A 25812-nucleotide genomic window follows, 5' to 3' on the forward strand; every position below is an offset into this window, starting at 1 on the left:
TATTCAAGTCTTGGCTTAGAAGTGGGTTTGCACCCAGTTCTTTACAAGTTGCCTGCACTGTATCTGTGGCTGCTGCCGATTCAGAGCCACTGGTGGTCCAGCTGGGAATGGGCTTGGCATCCACCTGGAGAATTTAAGAATTTTGGTTCCTGTGCCTTTGGGTCTTAGAGTAAATAAGGTTAAAAAGGTGAATCTTGGAGTCACATAGTCTAGAGTTGAAATTCTAGTTCAGCCTCTCATCACATGTATGGACCTTGGACAGGTTATCTTATTTCTCCAGCATTTGTCCTTCTCATGTGTAAAACAGAAACACCAACTCTCAACAGCTGCTGTGAAGATTGAGATAATGGACACAAAGTGCCCAGGTTTGATTAAAGGTGGTAAGGTAGTCAGAATCTGCTGTGTTTCACGTGACTTAAGTGGCATTTCTAACAAATATCATATATTATTAACACATATATGTGGAACCTAGAAAAATGGTACAGATGAACTGGTTTGCAGGGCAGAAATAGAGGCATAGATGTAGAGAACAAACATATGGACCTCAAGGGGGGCAAGTGGCAGGGGTGGTGGTGTGATGAATTGGGAGATTGGGATTGACATGGATACACTAATATGTATTAAATGGATAACTAATAAGAACCTTCTGTATTAAAAAATTAATTTAAAAAATTCAAAAAAAGTAGCATTTTTATGGCCCTGTGTTACTTGAGGGAATAAATGAGTGGGTGAGCAGATGAATGAAATAATACTTCTGTAGACTGAATTTTGAATTTCCCTTCCGAAAACACACACACACACACATACATACATACATACATACATACATACATACATACATACATACATATGCTGAAGCATAATCCCCAGTATGATATTTGGAGGCAAAGCCTTTAGGGGGTGATTAGGTCATGAGGATGGGGCCCTCTTAAATGGGATTGGTGCTCTTCTAAGAGGCCGCATGGAGCTCTCTTGTTCCTTCCACCTTGTGAGGTTACAGGGAAAAGACAGTCATCTGTGGACCAGGAAGTGGCCTCTCACCAGACACTGAATTTGCCAGTGCCTTGATCTTGGACTTCAGCCTCCAGAGCTGTGAGAAATAAATGTCTGCTGCTGACACCACCCAGTGTGTGGTGTTTTTTTATAGCAGCTGGAACGGACTAAGACATAGACCAAAAGCTTGACTTTTCTTCCACAGCTGCTCCATCAGTCACTGAGATGTGTTTGTCAGGAGCCCTGGTCACAGTCAAGGCTGTGCTCTGGTGGAACACTCTGTAGAAGTTTCTAGGTGGAGTTTTGTGGTGGGCTGCGATTGGTGTCCTACTGCCTGAGTTTGGAGCTAGTGATTGGGGTATGTCAGTTAATTTTGGGAGATCTCAGGACCCGATCCGTAAAAGGAGAGAAAAGAGAATGAGGGAATGACTGTAGAGGGTTACGGAATTAGGAGGAAGTCCTTGGAGCAATGCCTGACTGACAGTGTGTACCGTGTGAGGGCTGGCGGGTGTTATTTTATTACTGCCGCGGCGGGCGTAGTCCTGCACTAGACCTTGTGAAGATACCAGGAGGATAACAAATGGCTCTCAGTCCAGTGTCCCGTCCCATCAGCTGGTGGAGACACGAATGGAAGAGATGGTAGGAGCCAGGTGGGCGGGGCTGTCACCCAGGAAGAATTCTTCCGAGAGAGAAGCCACTGTGGCCCGGAGTATACAGGGATGAGCCCATGCGATGGGGAGTCCGGCCGAGAACCCACTCGGTTCTGTTCCATCCACTGACCTCAGATTTTTCTAGTCTACCCCTTGCCGGAAAATGAGTGATAAAAGCTTGGAGATGAAGACTGTCCACAGGGTGGCAGAGACTCGGGGGGATAGACTCATTGGTTAACACAGGCGTGGGTGGTTCTGTTCTGGCAGGAGTGGGTAGGGGAACGGAGGGCAGAGAGAGAGAGAAAACAACTTAGAGGGAAGAGGGAAGGCTGAATGCAAAGGGCGTTTGTTCGTGTCCTTCAGAGAGTAAGAGCGGAGGGACCCTGTGCGGGGAGAGCCTCCGAGGCGCTCTCCTGTACGGTCTAACTTAGGGGCTTACAGTGTATAAAGAAATACAAGTTAATAGCAGCTACAGTGCTGCTCCTGAAATAAGTATCAAGTGCCTATTTTATATATTCTTAATAACGAGGCCACGAGCAGGAGGTGGGGTGAGAAGCAGGGAGTGGAGAGAGAAAGGGACGCAGATGCAGGCAGAGCTCTTCTCTCGCGAGGCAACATTGCCACCTGCCGAGCGTTTTGTTCATTGCAAAGGCTGCGTGTGTTTTGGTAACGAAAGGCAGAAGCCCTGGGGATGTTGACTCTGATGCAGGCCAGGGGCCCCGCCGGGCTGATGAACGTGAGTGCCAGAGGCAGGGAGACCCCCGCCAGCCCCCCGCCAGCCCCCCGCCAGATGAGCCGGGGTGATGGGAAGGCGCTCATGGCAGAGACAGCTTGGGAGCGGGCTGCCCGGGACCCACGCAGGTGAGCGTCTGACAGAGCACAAGGCAGCCTGTGCCTCGGACCCGCACCCCTGTCCCCCATGGACCCCCGGCTCCTCCTACCCTGCGCCCTCCTTTACTGAAACAGGCACTGTTTGCTCCCTGCAATCACCGTCCTGACTTGCCTCCCGACGTTTCCATCCAAGCAGCTCCATCCACACCTCATCTGCAAGCCCCTCTCACGTGCCCAGTGTTGTCAGCAGCTTCCTACAGAGGCACTTGGTGGGGGGTGCTAGGGGAGGAAGGGGGGAACCCAGCACCTCTTAGCCAAGGGGATCGCTCTGTTTTTTCGGTAAAAGGACCCAAGGCCACACCGCTGAGTCCGGACCAACCTCTTTTTCTTCGGACAGTGGGTGGTGAGATTCATGTGCCGCGAGCCCTGCAAGGAGTGCGCAGACAGGCACGAGCCTGAACTTCTGGAAGGAGCCCTGCAAAGCCAGGCAGAGAGCCCTGCCTCCTGACTTCTGTAACAGAAACCTGGAACCGGGGCAGACACGGGCCAGTTTTGCTCTTAATAACGCGGGAAGGGCTCTACCTTTACAGCTGTTTTCCCGTCCCGTGCAAGCAGAGGCCTGCCTCGGTCTGCATCTCTCCCTGTCTCTGCCGGATCCTGCCCACGACACCCCACGTCAGAGGCCGGGCATCCTACGGCCACGTCCGTTCCACTCTTAAGCGCGTCTGACGTCAGCGGTGCCGCCTTTTCGGTCTCAGTGGCTGTGCCTTCCGCCCTCGGTCCAGGCTTCACGGAACCCTGGCCTCCCTGTCTTGCTGCAGGTTTTTCGCACTCGGCCTTCACGTTCGGTATCGAGAGCCACATAAGCCAGTCCAACATCAACGGGACTCTAGTGCCGCCGGCCGCCCTCATCTCCATCCTGCAGAAGGGCCTGCAGTATGTGGAGGCGGAGATCAGCATCAACGAGGTACGTGCACCGCGGGGCGGGGCCGAGCCGCGCAGACGCCGGAGCGTGCCTGCGCCGGGAAGTCGCGCCCCCTTAGCACACGGCTCCCCGCCGTCGCTCACGGTCGGTTAGGGTTCCTTATCTCTTTGCGGTAGATACTTTCTCCAGCGGGGGACGGCGCTTCTGTTGCACCCAAGGAGCAATCTTCCGAGGCCCTTTATTTAGCTGGGTGTGTGGTTTTCCATATCCACGCGCACATCGCCAGCTGTTGACTGAAGTCACACTACGTTGCCCAATGGGAAAACCACGCAGCAGATCTGCAGCTGCTTTATACGGGCGTCCCTGGGTACGCACCGGGGATGGTTCCGCGACCTGCCGCGGGTACCGAAAGCCGTAGTGCTCAGGTCCCGCAGCTGGCCCTCCTGCATCCGCAGATTCCACACCCGCGGATTCTGCCCACCGCGGATGGTCAACATAGTAGTAAACGTGTTGGAAAAAAGAATCTGCGTACAGTGGGCCCAGCCAGTTCAGACCTGTGTTGTTCAAGGGTCAGGGGTCCTTCAGGACAGGTGTGGGCCTTGCACGTGCACAGAACACGCCCTCCCCCCCGGAAGAGTTTGAGCAGTCCAGTCGAAGAGGGATCCTGGGAAACATTCGCCTAGAATCTGTGTTTCGTGTGAACCCGACACAGGGCACAGCCGGAGACCACGGAGGATACATGAGGACTGTTGTGTCCGAGAGGATTCCAGGGGGTGGTTTTGTTGCTCGTTGCAGAGCTGCAGGGGAAGGCGGCAGTTGTATCCACAATTATCCATTCAAGTCACTCCAATTTGTTTGTGTCCCCTCCCTCTTTATAGATGGGGGCCCAGTGTCCCCTCCCTCTTTATAGATGGGGGCACAGTGAGTCCTTGGGCCAACGTCATACCGATGTTTAAATGGGCTCCTTTGGTTGAACACAGTGCTCCTCTCCCCTGTTCTGTTTTGCTCTTGGGATCGTCCTGTGAAGAGGCCCGGGGCCTCCCCTGCATCTCGGCCTGAGCCCCTCTGATTTTCACCGCACTTCCCGCCCTCTCTCCTCCTCTCTGCCCTCGTGTCTCCCCCCGCGGTGTGGCACGCTGCACTGCACCAACTTCCCGTCTTCTGTCACGGTCCGTCCTGCACGGCTGACGCCGTCCGCTGCCCACGCGCCCCTCTTGACCACCAAGTGTCCCCTTCCCAGGTCACACCACCCTCGGGCCCGTCTTCCTGAACCCTTCCAGTTCCCTCCATCCCCGCTCCCTCTGGACTACTCTCACCCTCACAAGCCTTTTTTTTTTATATATACATCTTTATTGGAGTATAATTGCATTACAATGCTGTGTTCGTTTCTGCTGTATAACAAAGTGAGTCAGTTATACGCATGTTTTCATATCTCTTCCCTCTTGCGTCTCCCTCACAAGCCTGTCTTACGCATAGCATTTAACTCCACTTTCTCTTCAGCTTTCAAAACTACGGAAGGAGTGTATCTTGTGTTCTGTCACGTGTATTCCTCTGCCGTTTTCCAAAACCCCACATCCGTGAAAACACCTGAGTGTCCGCCCACCCTGTGCTCTTTCTTGCCTAACAACGGGCAGTCTCCTCTTTCCTTGTCTTAACGTTGGGTGCCTGGGATCTTCCACCAGCAACTTGAGGCCCCGTCGCATCTCTCTTTCCACAAAGCAAACAAGTGTGGGGATAGGGTTACAGGACCCCAGAGGCCCCACCAGCTCTCAGATCGTGTGATGCTCAGTGAGACTGGATTTCCCTTCCCCCTGCCCCTGTGCCCTCTTGCCCCAGTTTCCACGTCTTTCAGCTGCAGAGAAGCCCCCATACCTTCTCTCCCTTGGCCATTCACAGTCCAGTGTGTCCAGAGGAGAACGGAAGGTCGTCTCATTTGTCCCTTAGGTTTCGGGTAGTTAAAAGTGAGACAGTGTGCTTTTAGAGCTGAAACTAGAAGGTTTTACCCTGGGCAGTTACAACCTTTTGCAAAATCATCATCCATTTGGGGCTTGAATATACGAAGAAGGAAGGTGACGTAGAAGCGGGCTGACCAGTTGGTCAGCACTGGCCCCTCCGTGGCTGGAACCCGGGCAGCTGATGAGGTGACTGGCTACTTTTCCCCATGTTCTGTGTTATTTTATATTGTTTCCCTTATTTTCAAATACTGTATAGTAACCTGTAGTCAGCCGGGGTGATGTTTCATTCACACACTGTGTTGCTGGAACTTAGGTCCTTCAGTTCTTCCTAATTTATGACAAGACAGGCTAAAACATGTTTGCACGTCCAGTAGACACACTGAGAGGCTCTGAGTTTCATGTGACTGATCTTTGGAGCGCTTTCTAAGGAAAGAACTCTCTCCTGTGGTGCTAAGTTTGTTTTCATCATCTATGGAAGCCAGAGACTCGAAGGAAGTTCGGGAAATAGGAAGTGTAACTGAACAGTGCTGTTGTTAGAATATCATGGCTGTGTTAGTCTGTGCCCTGATCCCAGGAAGTCATTTCAGATGGTAGCAGATGTGTGTGTGTTTTAGTACATCAGACGGACAGATGCATTAGGAATCAGATCGTGAGCGGTGCAGGGATGTCTGATTTGGGCCTGCGGTCTCCGAAGATACGTCTGTCCCGTCAAAGGGGAGTGGTTCCACACTTGTCAGAACGCCTGGGCGGGGTTTCCCACCCTCGGCACTCTTGACACTTGGGGGCCAGATCATTCCTTGCTACGGGGCCGTCCTGGGCCCTGGGGGGTGTGGAGTAGCATCCCTGGTCTCCACCCACTAGATGCCGGGAGCACCTCCACAGTCGTGACAACCAAAAATGCCTCCAGACTTGACCAAATGTCCCCCGAGGGGGTAAAATCACCCCCCTGTTGAGGAGCAGTGTGTCAGGGGTAGCCCTGTCGTCATGACAGGAAGTATCCGCATTCAGGTTGGTATCTGCCGAGTGCTGGGTGCCCCTGGCAGCGGCAGGCACACCGGGCCCTCCGCGGACGCTCGCTCTTGCCGGCCCCTGCCCGCCTGGCCACTCCGTGATCCCTTCCCCTGGCTCAGGACGCCCGGCCCGGCACGGCTCCCGGGAGCCCGCGTGTGTGTCCCCGGCACGCGCCCGTCTCGCCGGGGGCTGACGTCTGTGCCTGGGCTCTGTCCGCAGGACGGCACGGTGTTCGACGGCCGCCCGATAGAATCACTGTCCCTGATTGACGCGGTGATGCCCGACGTGGTGCAGACGCGGCAGCAGGCCTTCCGGGAGAAGCTGGCGCAGCAGCAGGCCAGCGTGGCGGCCACGGTGGCGGCGGCGGCGGCAGCAGCCCCGGCAGCCCCGGCGGCCGTCTCCCAGCAGAATCCACCAAAGAACGGCGAGGCCACGGTGAACGGGGAAGAGAACGGAGCACACGCGATAAGTGAGTGCGGGGCTCCAGAGCTTCGCGCTCCTGGCAGCCTCTCTCTGGTCTCTGAGTCCGGGGTGAGCCCCGCAGGCTCCTTCCAGGCCTGCCTGCTGGGCGGTGTGTGTGCGTCAGTGTCTAGGGTTTGCTTACTCTGTGGCTGGGAGGGCTTCGTGCTCTGGGTTTTTTCACTGAGATCCTTGGACACAGCATCCTTTACTTACACGTCCCCAGCTTTAGGAGATTGTGCTGCTCTGAGAACTCCTTTGTTCCACCTGGTGATGACCATCTGGCACAGAAAGGCGGCCCCCGCGCCGTCCTCCGGCCTCGTGGACAAACTCTGACCTAACACTCGGAGCTCACGGTCACTGACAGGGCACCCGGCCCAGACAGCAAATGCTGTCTTATTTGGTGGTTGCAGCAGGGTCCCCGTTAGGTAATGGCCCTAAAGTGTCTGGCAGACAAGTCGGAGACCGTGAATCTTTACCCAGGGAACCTGCCGGAACTTTGACACGCGGCTTATCAACTCGGAGACAGCTTCAAGGTCTAAGCTCAGAGTGTGTGTGCACGCGTGTGTGTTCTTCCTCCTCTGAAAATCATTTCCCTCCGAGCAGCTGTGCCGCCCCCGCGGGGGCAGCTCATTCCCCCGCCCCGGCACAGGCCCTCTCCCGCTAGAGTCGAGACGCAGCTCCAGCGCTGCGCGGGAAGCCGGGGCAGGCTGCATTGCGGGTCGTGTTACAGCGGGGTGGCTTAAAGCCCATCTGTCTAGCGTCAGATGAAGAGACCTCCCGCCGGCAGGCCCCGTGATCACTGTTAACGAGGTCCAAAATGACGGGACAGGGAAAGAAGAAGAAAAAATAGGTGGCTTGTACCCACGGATCACTTACGGGCTGCCCACTCCCGTGGGGTACATCCCTCAAGGTGCCCAAAATAATAAAGAAAACAGGAAGGAGGTACGTGTCCTTGTCTTCTTAGTCTCCGCCCCAGGCAGTGATCGTAACTGGTGAGCTCTGAGAAATCCGTATATCTGCCGAGACACAAATTTTGCAAACTTATAAATTGCACCGTGTATTTTAAATCTTAACCTCTAGGGGAGTGTGGCCACGTGGAGACCGTTGTGTGCCTTAAGGAATGCTGGTGGCTGGCAGGCAGGTAGCCTTTGTTTCAGGAGTCCCTGGGCATTATTTTTCACCTGAGGGCTGGCCGGCGCCCCATCCCACGTACACCGTCCAGTGGTTTCCGACTCTCACTTTGTCCCTGAAACTAGTCCCACCTGCTCTTTGCTCCCATCTTGCTACAAGGCAGGCTGTGGCCTGAATGTAGCCTCTGAAGTGATACTTCATTCTGATCTTCAAGAATCCTTTTTCTTGTGCCACATAGGGGGGAAACGGCCACTGTCCAGGGGGAATCTCTTCTGGGTGGCACTTAGTGTGGCTTGTCACCCTTCCAGAGCCTGGACCCTATGGGTCATCTGGAAGGAGGACTGCTTGGGTTCAGAAGCCTGGTGGTTCTGCTTGGCTTGAAAAGCATGGTATGCAGATGACTCCAGTCAGAAAACAGCACTGGAGTCCCAAGCCTCTGAGGGTGTTTGAAGGCAGAGGGGTTGAGGGTGGCAAGCCTTCTGGCAGGATCATGGCGTACCCCCGTGGTAGCTTCACAGATAAGGAGCTTCACAGATAAGCCGCTCACAAGGGTGCTTCCAGGGAAGATCTGTTGTCCCGTCAAGAGAAGGAACCTTCCGGCTCTGCTCACGAGCCAGCTGGCTGTTATCTTTTCTGTCCAGTCTTGTTCCGGCTGTTGTTAGAAATTAGCCTCGCCCTAGTTATAAAGAATAAATACCAGTTTTTATTCCTCTATCAAATTTGGAGACTGTGAAGAAATGTCACCTATCTACTAAATTACACAATACCCATGATTTGGTTGTAATCGTCGTGGGTGCCCTGAGGATGTTTCCTCGGTATCCGTCAGACCTGTGTCTTTTCCTGTTTCCTGTGACAGATAATCATTCAAAACCAATGGAAATAGATGGGGACGTGGAGATTCCACCCAACAAAGCCACAGTCCTTCGGGGCCATGAGTCTGAGGTGTTCATCTGTGCCTGGAACCCTGTCAGTGATCTCCTGGCTTCCGGGTAAGGGTGTCCGGCTGGGGGTGCCCAGGGTCTGGCTGTCTGAGTTCTCCCTCACAGGACACGCGCTCCCCCGCCGTACCTCGTTGGTGGCATCTTCCCAGTGAGTGCAGACCAGGGCTGGGGGCGCCCCGAGTTCCGCAGGCTGTACAGAAGTGCCCGGTCCGGCCGTTTTCTCAGCGGGGTGGGGAGCAATGCACAGACATTTCAAATTACTAAGTGCAAAAAAGGTCGGGAAGAGAAAACCACTGTGAGTCAGGACAGAGGACCCCGTGCCGAGGATGCCCGACCTAGCCAGACAGCAAGTAGCGGTGCGCATTGCTGGGCCTGGGACCGGAAGCTGAATGCTGTGTGTGTTCCTTGCGCAGATCTGGAGATTCAACCGCCAGGATATGGAACCTCAACGAAAACAGCAACGGGGGCTCCACGCAGCTCGTGCTGAGGCACTGTATACGGGAGGGGGGGCACGACGTCCCCAGTAACAAAGACGTGACCTCGCTGGACTGGAACGTAAGCCTCCGCCACCGCCCAGACACTCGAACACGTGTACACCACAGCGAGGGCCGCCGTGATGCTGACGGAGCCGGGCAGACGCAGGAAGGGGGCAGTACTGTTGGTCAGCCCACCCTGGGGGGTTGGCCCCCGTTTCTGAGCGCTCCTCCCGAGGCCCTCCGTGTGGGCGGACCTCCAGCTGGGTATTCAGTAGCCCCACGTTGGCAGGATGGAGTCTTTCTGGTGATTTTATCAGGGAACCCGTTCTGCTGGAGCTCTGTGAGTTGTCACGAAGGAAAGTTGACTTTCCACCCTGAGGCTTCAGCACCTGTGCTACGTGCATTTAATACGTGAGAGACACAGAGCTCTCTCTTTTTTTTTTTTTTTTTTTGATTGGAACATCTTTTGATTTGCTTGCCCTTTATCATGTTTATGCATATTCTGTCATTTCACCACTCGTCTCTATTTGCACATATTTTTAAGAGCTCACCTAAGTCTCCAGGAGTCTCACGATAACTTTTTGTACAGTATTTTTTGTTTTTTGGGTTTTTTTTGCGGTACGCGGGCCTCTCACTGTTGTGGCCTCTCCCGTTGCGGAGCACAGGCTCCGGACGCACAGGCCCAGCGGCCATGGCTCACGGGCCCAGCCGCTCCGTGGCATGTGGGATCTTCCCGGACTGGGGCACGAACCCGTGTCCCCTGCATCGGCAGGCGGACTCTCAACCACTGCGCCATCAGGGAAGCCCCGTACAGTATTTTTTATGGACGTCGTCAGTGCTGAGGGGTTGCCACGTGTTTTCCTTGCCCTGTCGCCTCCTTGTTGGTTGTATGCGGGGAGCCTGTTTGGTCGCACATTTTATTTAATTGGAGGGCAGTGCGAGCTATAAAGTAGGCCAGCGGGACTGGGGAGTCTCGTGACTGGAAACCTGTCGTTGACATCGGGTGCTCCAGCCCGGGGCTAATGAGAGGGGCTCTTTTCCAGTGCTGCCTCTGCTAAGCTGTTTCTGTTGGTCTGTGTTTCTCCCTGACCTGCAGAGTGACGGCACACTGTTGGCTACAGGTTCCTACGACGGTTTTGCAAGAATATGGACGGAAGATGGTAAGTCCGGACTCCCCTGTGTTGGGGTCGGAGAGGAGGTGCTGGGTTTGTCATCATCCGGTGAACAGACTGAGGCTCGGAAGTCACCCTGCTCGCTGTGTTTGTGTTTTACGTACCAGGTAACCTGGCCAGCACCTTAGGCCAACATAAAGGCCCCATCTTTGCCTTGAAATGGAACAAGAAGGGGAATTACATTTTGAGTGCCGGAGTAGACAAAGTGAGTGTCTGCTTAAGATACATACATTGCTGTGATCTGTAGATGCTTATTTATGTCTAATCTCAGATAACATCGTGCTTTCTATGAATTCTGAGAATTCGGCCTCCCGTTAAGAAATCAGAAGGATCTCTTTTGTTTGTTTCTGTGGTTTTGATCTTAGTGTTCGTTTATAGCACATCGTGTCTTAATGTGCTGTAGACTGCTCTACAGACCTTGATCAAAGCTCTCCCCCGGCCCGTCACACCTTTTACTTTGAGGTTCATAGTTCACTGATAGAAAGAAGAAAATCCCCAAATTGCATTTGTCCACTGCTTGAAGAAGCCCACTGGCGTGGGGTGTCCTCTGCATAAACTTACACCCCCCAGACTGATTTTAGGAATACAAACGGTTTTCTCTCCCCAGGCTTCTGTTTTCCTAGTCTGACGACTTGTTGCTTCGCGCTGTAGACCGCAGGCTTCCCTGAGAGCAGGAGTAAGGTAGACGCCCATGCGAGGGGCTGGGCTCTCTGGGCTGATGCGGCCCATTTCACAGAGGGGGAAATGGAGCCCCAGAGAACTTCACTAATTTGCCTCGGGACACATTGGTATAAAGTCGGATTGGAACTCAGGCCCTGGATGCCAATGACAACTGCCCTTTAGCTTTCACACTCTTCCAGAGAATTCTTTGCATCTGCAGGTCCTCCCTGTCCCTGAGGCCGTTTTTTATAGTCATTGTGGATTTTCTACCTGATTATCTTCTGTTTCTGCCAGGCGATGAACTGGATGGTTAGTGGAAATGCACATTTGGAATTCTAGTAGCCTCTGAGTCAGACACTATCTGCCATGATTAGTCAACCATGGCAGGAGTAATAGTCATGTTCTGTAAAGTGATATATTCTCGGGGAGGAAATGTAATTTAGGGATGTTGGCTTTGACCTTCAGTGCGTGCTTAACCCAAAGTGGCTAAAATGTGTTTCAGTTTCTTGAAAGCTTTTGCATAAGGAATACTTTCTTTTGCCCAGTGTATATTTAACATTAAAACATCAACAAGTTGTTACAATTATTGATGTAGTAGGTGAAATTGTATCAGAATTGTGGAAGGGTTTATATGTTCTCTGCCTTGCCAGATTTGTGAGTGGCTCAATTAAGAAAAAAAGTTATACTCCATCAAACAAAAAATTGTTGGGAATTCCCTGGCAGTCCAGTGGTTAGGACTCCGCACTTTCACTGCCAAGGGCCCGGGTTGAGTTCTCGGTTGGGGAACTAAGATTCTATATAAGCTCTGCGGCGCGGCCCCCCCAAAAAAAAGGTTAATTGGTCTAGAGCTGGCCGAAAGTTTCAGAGATACTCATTGCTCTGAGTATTTCCTCTGAAAATTACTGCTGTTGATACGAAATAGAACTAGTTCTTCTTAAAGTAAAATCTTTATTAAACGTCATTGACAGGGAGGTGTAAAGGTTCCGATTGAGTTGAAAATTCCAGTAGATTAAGAACTAATTCCCGTGGTCTTCATCGAGCTGCCAGATGCCTTCTTCCCTAAGTGTCTCCCAACTTTAGTACGTTCTTAAGCATTTGTGATTTACTTTGTTTTCTGGGGAGGAGATCTTTTTTTTTTCCTCCTTATATATAGACCCATAAATCAGTGCCATACCCCAGTGTAACCCAATTCTCTACTCTGTCTAGTGATCCCAATTCATGGAGTGACGGTCAGGGGAATTTTCAGAAATACTCATTTCTGCAGCTTTTCATTGGGAAAAGTGCCAAAAAGGTGTTTATCGTTATAGTTTTTTCAATAGCTTTTCATGTTTGGGGATAAGGGGGATTTCCCACCAAAACTGGTAGTTTTGCGAGTATCAGTTACAGCTGCTGTGTCTGGTGGAATAACCAGTGCATATGGCCAACTTCATGAGTGTGACCCTCTGGATCGTTAAGTGTGTAAGACACACCCAGGATTCCAAAGACACGGGTGAAAAAGAGAATGCCAAATATCTTGTTGATATGAGTATGTTGATCTTATGTTGAAATGATAATATTTTCGCCATGCTGGAGTGAAATAAACTTTATTGTTAAAATTAGTTTTACTGGTTTCTTTTTTAATTTTTTAGTGTGGTGACTGAACATTTTAAACTTGCTGTGTGACTTGCATGCTATTTATATACTGTTTATTGGACAGTGCTGCTTTAGAAAAGAGAGGGGCTCACTGCATTTTCTTGTATCATAAATTTTGCTAGAGGAAACTTTGCAAGAAGAATAGTAACTAACTTTTTTTTTTTTTTTGCGGAGCACAGACCACAATAATTTGGGATGCCCACACAGGAGAGGCCAAACAGCAGTTTCCGTTTCATTCCGGTGAGTATTTTTTAAAATTTCCCTTTTTATTCTTTGTCATTCAAAAATAATGACTCAGAGTCCTAGGAAGTGTCCCTTAAAGTAATGGTAAATGTGTAGAGGATGGCGTGCATGGAATATAGCTGGTAGCGAGGAAACCCTTCTCACAGGAAGCACTGCTCTAGAGGTCTCCAACGTACAGATACCCTCAGCGCTCGTTTGCTCAAAAGTTTAAAGACAAAGCTGCGAACCAGCCCCAGAACTGGTGTGGGCTCCTTTCTGCTGCTGCCCCAAGGGCGCTGGGTCGGGGGCGTCCCTAAGACCTCGCCCAGCTTCCGCAGTTCACCCGGGAGGACCCCCAGGGCGTGCAGTTGAGTTCATAGCTCAGATGGATTACAGTAAAAGGATCCAGAGCAGTGTCGGCAGAGGGCAGAGGCACATGGGGCGAGATCCAGACCTTCCAAAGGTTGTCTCCTGATGGGGTCGCGTAGGACCTGCTGGGTTCCCCCGGAAGCACGCGGTGATCGTGCGTGTGAAAGGTCGTGTGAAGTCAGCGGAGCCCGGTGCCCAGCATTTCTGGTTAGTAGGCACCCTGTGCCCGCCTGCACCCGAATTCTGCACTCGCAGGAGGCGCAGCGTAAACCACGTTGTTTGCACAGACGGTGGAGGCCCAGAAGCCGTTCTTACCGGTTAGGACATGCTGGGAAATCCGAATTCCCAGGCTCGGGCCAATGCCATCCCTGCCGCCACGGCTTCCTGCAGGGAGCAGTGTCAGGCCTGCAGTGGTCTTGCCTGCTCGGATGGGTAGCTGCTGTTCTCGACCACACACGTCGCTGTGTGTGTCGGGTCCTCACCAGGCCACGTGGGGCGGCCAGGGGTCTAGGGAGTCCAGGTTCCCAGATTCCCACCTGATGCTTCATGTTCCATGTGACTCAGTCCTGTTGTGAGACGTGGTCTCTTACCTTAGGACAGAGGTGGAGACGAATACACTGTCAGGAGAAGCTGGCTTGAAGTCGACGGCAGGGGGCGGGTGCCACTTCCCTTCCCGGGAGGCGCCTGCTCCACTGAGGGAATCGCTGAGTGTACAGGGTGGACGTTTACTGTGTCAGGTGGCCCCGGGACAGTGTTCAGGAGAGGATCCGAGGGTCTTTCCTGCTGGGTATTTCTGGGTGCCTGGTGATGGTCTGAACCAGAGGACTGGCCCCGAGGACTCCCCAAGACAGTGCGTCTCCGCCGTGCCCAGGGAGGGCTCCACGCGGGGGACATACATGGTCTTGCAGGGAGCAGACCATGAGGAAAGGTCCCGACAAGGCTTTGACACGACTGTGACAAATGCCTGGGCGCCAGTGTCTGTCACTCCACGCGGCACTCCATTCCCTCCTGACGGAGGCAGACCCGGGAGGTGCCGGTTTGCACCCCGCTCCCCTGCAGAGGCAGCCTGTCTCTTCCACGGCTGTGCTTGGGACCACACCGGAGACACCTGCTCGGGCCGCCAGTGAAGTTTCTTGTTGCTTTAATCTGATGCCACTGATGATGTGGAAGTTGGTGAACGTTTTATAGAATATATTTCCCCACGAGGAAGTGGACAGGGCTCCAAGAGCAGGCAGCTTGGCATCCCAACCTGTGTCTGTGTGTGTGTATGTGCCTGTGCGTGTGTCTGTGTGGGTGTGCTCGGACCGGGCAGAATATACAAAGCGTTCCGCACTGTCTGGTTCCACAGCATTTCTGTCCTCCCATCAGGAGACCCCTTACCCACTACGAACCCACTCCCCATTCCCCCTTTCCCCAGTCCCGGGCAACCCAGTCTCCAGGTTTTGATCTGTGTGTGTCATCTCCATGTCAGACATGTGTGCTGTAGCCTCTGCAGCCCAAAGCAAGTGAGTCCGGTGGATGTCCATCGAGTTTGGCATAAGTCCCAAGCCCATCCCTACCTTTGCTGTCAGGACGGATGCAGTGACAGGGCAGAGGCGCAGAATACCAGGTGTGCTGGCGTCCGTGCTCACGTGACGGGGGAATATCTGTGATGAAGAGAGCTCTGGCTTCTGTTTTTCAGAGAGTGATTTGCCCAAAATAACCATCGGTAAGGTTCGTCTAACAGTTTTATCTTAAGAATTCGTGTACCAAGGCTTCCCAGAGCGTTGCCAAGGTCCATGGAGTGGCTTTCCGTCCCACAGACCACATGTCTCTTGTGTCCTGAGAGAGCTTCTCACTTGCGGTTTTGCTGCCCACGAGGTCGACCCATATCCCATTGCTGGGTCAGGAAGCTCCGTGTGTTATTTGCTCTTTCTCTGTAGTGTCAAGCGGTGTGGTAGAGACTGTCCAAGATGGAAAGAAAGGGTGCTGTTTTTCAGGTTGAAGCGCAGGCAGGGAGAGCGGTAGGGGCACCTTTCCTTAGCGTTTGATGGGTGGATCTGTGAAACCGCCTTGCCCCATAGGTGTTCACCGTGAAGGCCTGGTGGGATGCGTCCGCTGTTCACCAACAGCAGGGAGTGTTAGCTCAGAGCCTGACGGCGTTCCCCCGCTCGGCAGTGACAAGGGACGGTTACCAATAGACTACTGATAACACGCGACGGCTTGGATAGGTCCTCAGGGGGTTCTGCTGCGTGGAAAAAGCCAGTCTCCAAGGGTCACATGCTGGATGATGCCATTTACATAACATTCTCGAAATGACGAAATTTTAGATGTGGAGCCAGAGTTGAGGGGTGGTCCAGGGAGGGCTTGGTGTGCTGGTGACGTGGCAGAGGGAGGTCCTCGTGGCGATGGAACAGGGTTCTGGATCTTGACTGCGGTGGTCGTTGCACAAGCCTGCGCACGTGATCAAACAGTGCAGCACTGCACACGCGTGGCGCCCATTCACCTTCTGGGTCTGGGCGTTGTACTGTAGGGGCATAAAATGCCACCAGCGGGGGAAGGGTACAACGTGGGGCCTCTCTATTACATCTTCGCAGCGTCCTGCGATTCTGTAAGCATTTCAAAATTAAAAGTTTTTTTTTTTTTTAAAGCGAAGTAGTAATGCTTGGGTGTACCTGAGTGCTGCTGACGGTCAAACGTCATTGGCCAAGTGTGGGCAGGGAGGCCACACAGACCCCCCAGAATAGCTTAGCCCCGTTACCTGGCCCCACCCACACTGGATGGTGAGCTCCTGGGGGGAGGGCAGGGTCCTGGCAGCACCGTCGACACAGAATGGGGCCAGACGCCTGAGTACACAGCATCCTCCGTTTAGATGGCAGGGGTTCGGCGCACGTTAATTCTTACGGCCAGGTGCTGGTCACCAACCCCTGAAACGCCCGCCAGATGGTGCCTCTTCCAGGCGTATTAATTGCACACCCCACTGCAGAGGCTGGCCCAGGAATTCGGGGTTTGGCTCCTGCAGTGTCGTCAACGGCAGCAGCTGCGGCTTTGCTCTTTGCTCCCTGGCTCCCGGGAACGTCCTTCTGACCAAGTGGATCCGGTTCCTTTGTTCCAGTGGGCACACGCGGGAAATGCAGCAGAAACCGTGGGCCCGTGCTGAACTGCTCTGCAGGGGGTGTGACACACACAGATGCGTGCCCTGGGTTGTTGAAAAAGCCATTGCTGCCTCCCGGCCAGATCCTCCCACCCATAGCCTCTGTGTGGGGACGGAGCTGGACGGGGGAGCTGAGGGGACCCGGCCCTGCAGCTGTGGAAGGCTGGCGCGTGCGCACGGGTGCACCTCTTACTTGAAGGCTGAGCACGGGAGGGGGCGGTCCGAGTTAGCGTATCCTGAGGAAGCTGGATTCTTCTCCCAGTTCAGTGCTGACCTGCCTGTAAGAAGCACACGTGGGACACGGTTAGGAGTCGATCTGTAGATGAAGGTCTCACCGGGGGCTTGCAGGACTTAACCCTCTGTTTGCCCAGAAGCAAGGAAGTGTGTGGAGAGAACAAAGATGCTGAGTAGTCTCCCGGGGCGGTTCGGAGAAGGGAAGAGGGCCGTCACCATCCCGCAAACCTCACAGAGCTCTTGGAGCCACTTGCCCCTGAGAAAGGCCCAGGAGCCAGAGGCAGTGTTCATCGTAAGGTCACTTGTGTCCCCTCAGGGGTTCCTGTCAACGATAAGCATCCTCCAGTTGGTGGAATGCATTAATTGTGTGGTGGGGGATTTTGGGGGGCCGCGGCACGTGGCCTGTGGGTTTTCAGTTCCCCGGCCGGGGGTGGAAGCCGGGCCCTCGGCAGTGAGCACAGAGTCCTAGCCGCTGGACCACCGGGGAAGTCCCTGTGGGAGGTTTTCTCAGTGCGGATACCCTGAACGTAGGCTATGAAATCTTCTTCCTCTCCTCTCTATCTAAAACGAATCCGATCAGCCCAGCACAGCGATATTCCCGGGAGCGGCGAGGTGCGGGAGAAGACGGCGTGCGTCTCCCCTACCGTGTCTCACCTGTGCCGGGGGAGCAAGGGACTGCGCTTACGGCCCCTGAGGTGTCACGGGGTCTCACTCCGGAGGCCTCTGGGCGTCCCTCCAAGTGCGAAGGACAGACTCTAAGGGAGTGCGGGACAGAGGCGGTGCTCCCACTGGGGGTGCTGCTGTGTCTCGTCCCTAGGCTTCTTGACTGTGCTGTTTCTTGTGCGTCGCCCGAGCTCTGTGCACGACTGCTAAACGCAACTGTTCCCCCGGCCTTTTGCTGCTTCACAGCCCCTGCTCTTGACGTGGACTGGCAGAACAACACCACCTTCGCTTCCTGTAGCACAGACATGTGCATCCACGTCTGCAGGCTCGGCTGTGACCGCCCGGTCAAAACGTTCCAGGGACACACAGTAAGTGCGCGTTCCGACCGTGGGGCTCGGGTTCCTGCGGACGTGCTGGGAGCTGGGAGCTGGCTCCCCTCTGCCAAGGGTTAAAAGATGCTGTTCTTGGGCAGCCCACTGCTCCTTGGGCTGCTGTAGCTATCTCAGGTGATTGGCTAACCCAGTTATCCATCTGGGCAGGCAGTGTTAAAAAAAAAAAAGAAAAAAAAGTGACCTCACATGAGCCAGATGTTGGATTTTGCGGGAAAGCCTTTAAAGTAGCTATTATTAGACTCTATGAGGAAATAAAGGAAAGGCTGCTTGTAATGAGTGAATAGATGTGCAAGGGTAGCAGAGGAAGGAAGACTGTTCTTAAAACAGTCAAGTGGAAATCTCAGAATCGAGAGGTAGAACGTCTGAAGTGAAGATCTTAATGGATGGTGGAGAGATTGCAGAAATACGGTTAGTAAACCTGAAGAGAGATCATAGAAACTAGCCAATTTGAAGAACTGATAAAAGATTGAACGAATGAATAGAGGCTTAATGACCTACGAGACAGTGTGAAGCACTGTAGCATATATGTGTAATGGAGAGAGAAGACAAGAATGGAACAGAAAAATTATTTGACACGATGATTTTGCCAAGTTTTCCTAAATTGGGTGGAAAACATCAACATTCAATCCAAGAAACTCAAGACACCAGCTGACTTCTCACTGAATTCGTTTTTTTAATGAATTAATCTTTTTTATCAAGGTATCGTTGATTTACAATATTACATAAGTTTCAGGTGTACAACATAGCGATTCACATTTTTAAAGATTATAGTCTATTTATAGTTGTTATAAACTATTGGCTCTATTCCCTGTGCTGTACGATGTATCCTTGTAGCTTATTTATTTGTACATAATAGTTTGTACCTCTTAATGCCCTCCCCCATCGTACCCCTCCCCCTTCCCCAGCAGTCACCGTTAGCTCGTTCTCTGTATCTCTGAGTCTGCTTCTTTTTTCTTATATTCACTAGTTTGTTGTAGTTTTTTAGATTCCACATATAAGTGATAGCATGCGATACTTGTCTGGCTTAGTTCATTCACTAAGCATAATACCCTCCAAGTCCATGTTGTTGCCAGTGGCAGAATTTCATTCTTTTCTTGTCTGAGTAGCATTCCGTGTGTGTGTGCGTCTGTGTCTGTGTGTGTGTGTGTACCACATCTTCTTTATCCATTCATCTATTGATGGACACTTAGGTTGCTCCCATGTCTTGGCTATCGTAAATAACGCTGCTGTGAACATTGAGGTGCGTGTGTCTTTTCACACTAGCGTTTTTGTTCTCTGGAGGTATCATCAGATTCTCCCGCATAGCCCACGAGGCTCTTCACAGCCTTTCCTTGGCAGAGCCCTCTGGTGTGCAGCGCCCCCGCCTCTACCCCGGTCCTCCTGGAAGACCTGTTGGCTGGGAGCACCTCACACCTGCACTGCTCCCCGCCTTTGGCTCACGGCATCCCTTGCCACTAACTTACCCGACATAACTTGCACTGTCCGTGGCACTTGCCTGTTTCCTTATACCCACTTTTTCCAGCTTCTGTCCTTACAGGTCCCTGCTTCCAAAAGAAGGTTCTTTCAGAGCCCAGGGACCAATTGTCCTGTTAACGTCTTGTCGTGGCTATAAACAGACCCTTCTTTTTTCATTTTTCTGACCTCGACTTCTTTCTCCTCTACGCCTAGACCGTCCCCGAGCTTTTAGTAGGAAATCTTTGTGACTTGCCAGCTGCCCCGTTTGGGACTTTCATGCCCCGCACCACCTGGCTCTTTAAACGGGTCCCATGGCAGCCCACCATTCCACACAAGCCGTGAGCTAAATGTAGTCGAGCTGATTTCTTCCCGAGACCCCGTGCGCCGTTTCTGGATGCTTTCTGGGAACTGTGACTTGGGCTGCAGACGGAGGGAGAGGAAACTCCACTTTCACCCCGGAAGATGGGAGAGGGCTCGCCTGGGGACGGCCAGTGGGCACCAGCTCCCTCTTGCAGGCAGGCCCTCGGAGATGCACCCTCGGGTTCTGTTCTCAGCAGTTACGCTCAGAGCCCCCCACGCTGCCCTTGTCCCTGGTGTGCATCTCTCACCAGGCACCGCTTCTCTCGGTGTCCTCCCGGGTCCGCTTGCCTGTGCGCACACGCTCAGTCCGGCCGCCTCGACCTCCCGGGCTCACCCACAGGCCTGCCCCTTGTCCTGCAGGTTCCAGTCCCTCCCTGTTTTCTGGGCCTTCCACCTCGGGTACCACAGGGAACACAGACGCAGCCTTATCCCCCCCTGTCTCGCACGTTCAGCACTCAGTGCCTTTAGCGAGTAGCATGACCATTACCATTTGTCATCCAGACCAGAGCACTTGGCAGCGTGCAGTTAATTGGGAAGTTAATTATGAGTGTGAAATGAGTTACTTGTTAGGCTGCAGCAGCAGGCCTGAGAGAACGGGCCGGGGCTCCACGGTCCCCCTACTGGAAATGGGAGGCCCGGGACCGGCGGCTGGCTCCCGCCATCTCTCCCCGGCCCACCCCGCCTCCACTCAGCTGCAGGCGGCTCCCTTGCCCACGGGAGCATTTGCCTTCGCCCTCCAGGATTTAGCCTCGAGGTCCCCTGGCCCCCAGAACCGGAAAGCCGCCTGCAGCCTTGTTCCTTTCTGTGCCTCCGCCCAGTCCCCTTTGCACACTGGCCTGCCTGCTAGAGCTTTCCATATGTGCCGAGTTACAGCGTTCTGCTTACTTGGCCGTTTGCTCTGGAAATAGCCAGGTAACGTGTGCTCGCCTGCATGTGTGTGTTCACGTCACATCGTCTTGGGCCTGGGTTACCCCTCTGGGTAACCTTGCGTCTTTACGTTTCCTCCCCCTCCACTCAGCACCAAAAGAGAGATGTCCTGACAGATTTAGACAGAGCGGGTAGCTGTTGTATTAATAGTGAGCAGGGAAATGACTCTCCAAGTCAGCTTTAAAATAACTTGCTGGTCTTCCTGCTTTTACGTGCTGCCCTTACTCTGTGTAAATTCATTTGGCTTCCTTCCTAGTTGTGATTTTTTTTTTTTTCCTTAGAGAAATAAGATGAGGGTGGCTGGCTATGTGTGGCACACGGCTGTGCATTTTGTATCACTGAGCAAGGCGGCGTAAGGAAAGGGGGAATACGCACGTGGCCTGGGGTGTGTGCTTTTCTCTCCAGGGTGGATGCAAGTAGGCTTTTTGCAGAGGACAGTGCGCTCCCTCCCCCTGCTGGAAGGTTGTGTTACTGCTCCCAGGCCTGCCTTTCTTTTTGAAACCCTTTGCTCTCTTCCAGAATGAGGTGAATGCCATCAAATGGGATCCTTCTGGGATGTTGCTAGCATCCTGCTCTGATGACATGACATTAAAGGTAAAGCTTTCTAAAAGGCTGAGCCGTTTGACCAACCCAGGTGACCCCCCGTACTCAGTGCTGGTCTTAACATTCACGCTCCCCCAGCTGGCTATTCTGTTCCGAGCGCTGTTCCCACCCCTGTCGTCTTTCCTCTTGGCAAATGGCAAAAGTCTCTGTCCTGCAGTGACCTCACTGCTTCATCCTGCCCTTCCCGCGGCCTCTCTCACGGGTGCCCCCTAGTGTTCAGCTGGCCCCTCTGCTGGCCAGTCCACCAGCTGCCCACCCCGCTGGGCGTGAGCTTCCCAGAGGCGGGAACCTAAGGCATGCCCCCAGCAGGGGTGGTGGAGAACCTGCCCCCGTGGGAGAAGCAGCCGCTGCTCACCGTGTTCCCAATGTGTTCTCTAGATCTGGAGTATGAAGCAGGATACGTGTGTCCATGACCTCCAAGCTCACAGCAAAGAGATATACACCATAAAGTGGAGTCCCACCGGGCCAGCCACCAGCAACCCAAACTCCAACATCATGCTAGCAAGGTAAAGGGAAGGCAGCCCTCAGCCCAGTCTCGGTTCCTAAAAGCAGCCTTGCTCACTGTGGCTGAGCCAGCAATGTGGCCGGTCAAAGGTATTCATATCCAGAGAGCCCAGAAAATATTGCCAAGTTGTCTTCCAAATGTGCTTACACCTTTCCATAGTAAATGGAGAGGCGGCTGATTTTGAAAGGGCCCCGAGATATAAATTATCACGTGACGGCTAACTCGAGGTAAGGACGGTCTTCACCGTGAGGCTGGTGGGAGGAATCAGTATGTGTCCAGGCTCCCAGCACTTTGCTTTCCTGATGGAGAAAGGTAACAGTTCAGCTTGGACCTTGGGCTTGGTGTACTTGGTTCAACTCGGAGCTGCAGGTGGTGAGAATGCTGAATGGTGATAAGTCTCCCCAGCCGCAGCCAGATCTGACCTAACTGGTTTATACAGTGGACCCCCCACCACCACCAAGACACCAGCATTGGAGGCAGAGGAGTGGCTAGTCAGTCAGATGCCAGAATTGAGAAGAGTGGTTGTAAGTCCCCACAGTGGCCTCCGCGGAACTACATCACTTAGCCTGCGGTCAGCAGACTCGTCCCCGTGCTCATCGGACCCCATGCAGGATATAATGTTCCGATCCCAGTATGATATTTTAACAGGAACCTTTAGAAAAACGAACTAAAGAGATTCTGAGGCTGAATTTCCGGGTTACTTAGGGGTCCGGAGCCCATGATGCAACAAAGCGTGGGTGTTTGTTTAGCTGTTTGGCCTGGGAAGGAATGTCTCCCTGCCAGGAAGCAGCAGTGGGTTGGTTCTGTGTAGTTGCAGAGAACAGGGTTGTGGGGCAAAGTGGCAGGTGGCACGGCCCTCCTGTCAATGAGGGAGAGCCCTCCGTCTTTGCTTTGTAGCCGTGGGGTGGGCGGCCTCGCCAGGCAGCAAGGACTCGTGTTACTGAAAGGACCGACCCCAGGCCGTCTCTCAGAAAACACTGGACGGAAGTCCCACATCAGCTGAAAGGCCGATCCAGAAGAACACGAAGGCCGTTACTCTCTTATTTCAAGTAATTGTCCTGAAATCCACTTAAATGTCTAGGATACAGAACGCTCTCTTTTCTCTTTTTTTTATAACTTGGAAGGTGCTGTGTATCACGTGGCACCCATTACGAGCGTAAGCGATCCTTCTACTTACCAAGCATAAAGGGACGTGCTGCTGCCTGTAAGTCCCTGCAGAGAGAAGCAGCGCCGGGTAAAGCATCTTTGTGCTGTGTACGCTTCTTTCAAATTTGGAAATTACTAAAATTTGCAGCTCCCAGGAGTGCGATTGTGTATTTGGATGCGATTATATTTTAATTCTGTACTCGCTCGGTTTGCTATTTCCCCAAATACGGCTCTCAGCATTATTTTAGTTGGCAGCGATAGATGTCGTGTTGTAAGTTGTGGGAGCGCTTTAGAAAACGTAGTGAATACCAAAGTACATATCATTCATGTCTTAGAAAAACGCACAGACAAATGAGTGTGGATGTCAATTTGTCTCCCTCGTAACAGCACCCAAAAAAAGAAGGAGAAGATGTGTTTTACGACCGTGGCTTTGTTTTCAGTGTATCTGGTTCACGTTTTAGAAGAGGAAGAGTGTACCCGCTTGTTGTCCCTCGAAACGTAAGAGCCAGGAAAGGAAGGCAGCGCCCGCTGCCCGTGCCGCGTCTTAGGGAAACAGTCGGGAACCCGCGTGTGTTGTGGTGACGTTTTCTCTCCCGTCTTTCCAGTGCTTCGTTCGATTCTACAGTTCGACTGTGGGACGTGGAGCGGGGCGTTTGCATCCACACGCTCACCAAACACCAGGAACCGGTCTATAGTGTAGCTTTTAGCCCCGACGGGAAGCACTTGGCCAGCGGCTCCTTTGACAAGTGTGTGCACATCTGGAACACGCAGGTAATCCCCTGATTCCCACCGCCCAGTCCTCTCCAGAGAGAGCGCCCCCACAGTCATGATTTTGGTGGCCCACGCCCGGAACAGCAACCAGGGAATGAGTGTGTGCTCAGGAATGCCTCACCTCAGATGCGGAGCCTTGACACAAACCCCAGCTCCCCGGGTGGAGCCCAGACCCAGTGCCATCTGCCCTGTGCTCCGTGTGGGCGGTCGGTCTTCCCCGCCAGGGACGCCCATAGACTCGTTACTTTTTCTGAGTCCTTGGCAGGTAAGCCTTCCACCTGCCACTTCCTTCTCTTGGGTATGAGGAGTCACCTTGGAAAATCGTAGCCCAGTCATCTTCCTACCCGAGAGGCTGCCCTGTGGGTACTGAGGTCTAGGTCAGAAGTGTCCTTCCATCCGAGCTTTCTAGGGGGAACGGCCGTCCGGGGTGAGGCCAGCCCTGACCGCCTCTGTTCCACACCAGCTCCTGTAGCTTCTTCAGGGAACAAATCAAGGACCATGAGGAATATTCGTTGGCTGTTGTCATGGCGTTTTGATTTTTTGAAGGGAAGTGCTTTATGTTTGGGTAGCGGCAGGTATGTCACTGTTGGTTATGCTGTCACGGAAGTAAAAGGAGACGGTGTTTGAGTATACTGGGCTCTTGGGTCTCCTGCTAATGGAAGAGAGAAATGTGCTATGGGAGGGGTCACTGCAGACAGCCAGCGATCCATTTTGTGTGGCCTCAGGATGGATGAAGTGGCCTCTCCTCTCCTGGTTTTTGGGGGAGTTTTTTTTTGTTTCGTTTTGTCTTTTGTTTTTGTATTTTTTGGCCGCCCCGTGCAACACGCGGGATCTTACTTCCCCGACCAGGGATTGAACTCGTGCCCCCTGCAGTGGAAGCGCGGAGTCCTAACCGCTGGACCGCCAGGGAAGTCCCCCCGCTCCTGTTTTATTCCCACGCTCCTTCGTGATTCCTTTAGGCCTGGGTGGCATTCGGACGAACGTACTTTCTCAAGCCCGCGCCCCCTTGTGGCTGGTGCAGGGAGGCGGTGCGGGAGCCATGTTAGCTGGCGGGGTTGGGGGGCCGAGGGTGGTCCACTGAGACCTCAGGCTTCCCAGGAGCCGCCTCACGTGCTCATGTCTTCTCGGCGAGCAAGAGGCGACGGTGGCCCTTGCGTGGAGCCAGCCTGGTGCCGAGCCCAGCCTCAGAGCCCCCGATAGGCCACCCGGAAAACAGACATTAACGCGTAGCAGGAGCTTTTGCTGGAAATGGTGATGGATGGATTTCTAAAATGACATCATCAGTTAGATAACTGCTGCTGTCAGCAAGTCATTAAATCATTTTACGCCTTTATTTTTTTTTTTTTTTTAATAAATCACAGAACTCTTTGAGACGTTGAGGGTCTCTCTAGTCCTCAGTGAGATGGACGCCTCTAAATATAAAGACGCGCATGACCTTGTTGACTTGCTCCTTCCCCGGCTGCCTCAGTTCCCCTGCCACCCTCAGTCGCTGGCCCCCGGGAATGACCCCTGGGAGGCGTGACCTCGGCTGCAGCATGTTCAGGCCGACTCCGCGGGCTGCCGTAGGTCAGCTACGCCCCCACGTGGCAGCAGGTCTGAGAGGCGCGTTACAGCCGCTGAAAACTCCGTTAGCTTCTCTGTTTGAAAGTTTCTGTGCTGACACCCTGGGGGTCCACGTCGGCGGTCTGCATCGCGAGTGACGGTGGCTTTGCTTTGCAGAGCGGAAGTCTCGTCCACAGCTACCGAGGCACCGGCGGCATCTTCGAGGTGTGCTGGAACGCCCGAGGGGACAAAGTGGGCGCCAGTGCGTCGGACGGCTCCGTAAGCAGCACCCGTAGTTTCCTGGGGGGCGGAGGGCTCGGCGGTGGAGACACGAAAAGTCAGACCCCTGATACCCGCGGGGGCCTCCAGCGCTGTGGTGGCCTCCGAGCGCCGCAGCCAATGTGTGTTGGTGAAGGAAACTTCTGGGCTGGCACCGCCTCTGGGAGCAGCCGTCTCTCTTACTTACTGAATGACGTTTTCTCGGTGAAATTGGTGGTCCTCGACCGGGGTGATTCTGCCCCTGGAGGATATCTGCAATGTCTGGAGGCATTTTGGTTGCCACTGCTTTGGTCGGGGGGCTACTGGCATCTGGTGAGTGGAGGCCAGGGCTGCTGCTGAACCTGCTACAGTGCACGGGATGCCCACAGGAGG

At 53.4% G+C, this 25812-nt stretch overlaps 1 protein-coding gene across 2 annotated transcripts in view; it reads left to right on the top strand.

Moving 5' to 3' along the window:
* The window catches only part of TBL1X (transducin beta like 1 X-linked), a gene marked incomplete at its 5' end in the record, with an annotated part of 51560 nt that overhangs the window by 23515 nt on the left and 2233 nt on the right, over positions 1-25812 (top strand). The window contains 12 exons of one of the 2 annotated variants that reach the window (XM_079728258.1): positions 3296-3441; positions 6585-6834; positions 8815-8947; positions 9313-9454; positions 10472-10535; positions 10655-10752; positions 13019-13079; positions 17707-17828; positions 21114-21188; positions 21576-21703; positions 23454-23619; positions 25339-25440. In XM_079728258.1, the coding sequence (XP_079584384.1) occupies positions 3296-3441; positions 6585-6834; positions 8815-8947; positions 9313-9454; positions 10472-10535; positions 10655-10752; positions 13019-13079; positions 17707-17828; positions 21114-21188; positions 21576-21703; positions 23454-23619; positions 25339-25440 (1487 nt within the window). Of the gene's footprint in view, positions 1-3259; positions 3442-6584; positions 6835-8814; positions 8948-9312; positions 9455-10471; positions 10536-10654; positions 10753-13018; positions 13080-17706; positions 17829-21113; positions 21189-21575; positions 21704-23453; positions 23620-25338; positions 25441-25812 lie in introns of both variants that reach the window. The other variant, XM_079728257.1, reaches the window with a different exon arrangement.

This window comes from Hyperoodon ampullatus (assembly GCF_949752795.1).
Source record: "Hyperoodon ampullatus genome assembly, chromosome: X".
NCBI classification, from domain to species: domain Eukaryota; kingdom Metazoa; phylum Chordata; class Mammalia; order Artiodactyla; family Ziphiidae; genus Hyperoodon; species Hyperoodon ampullatus.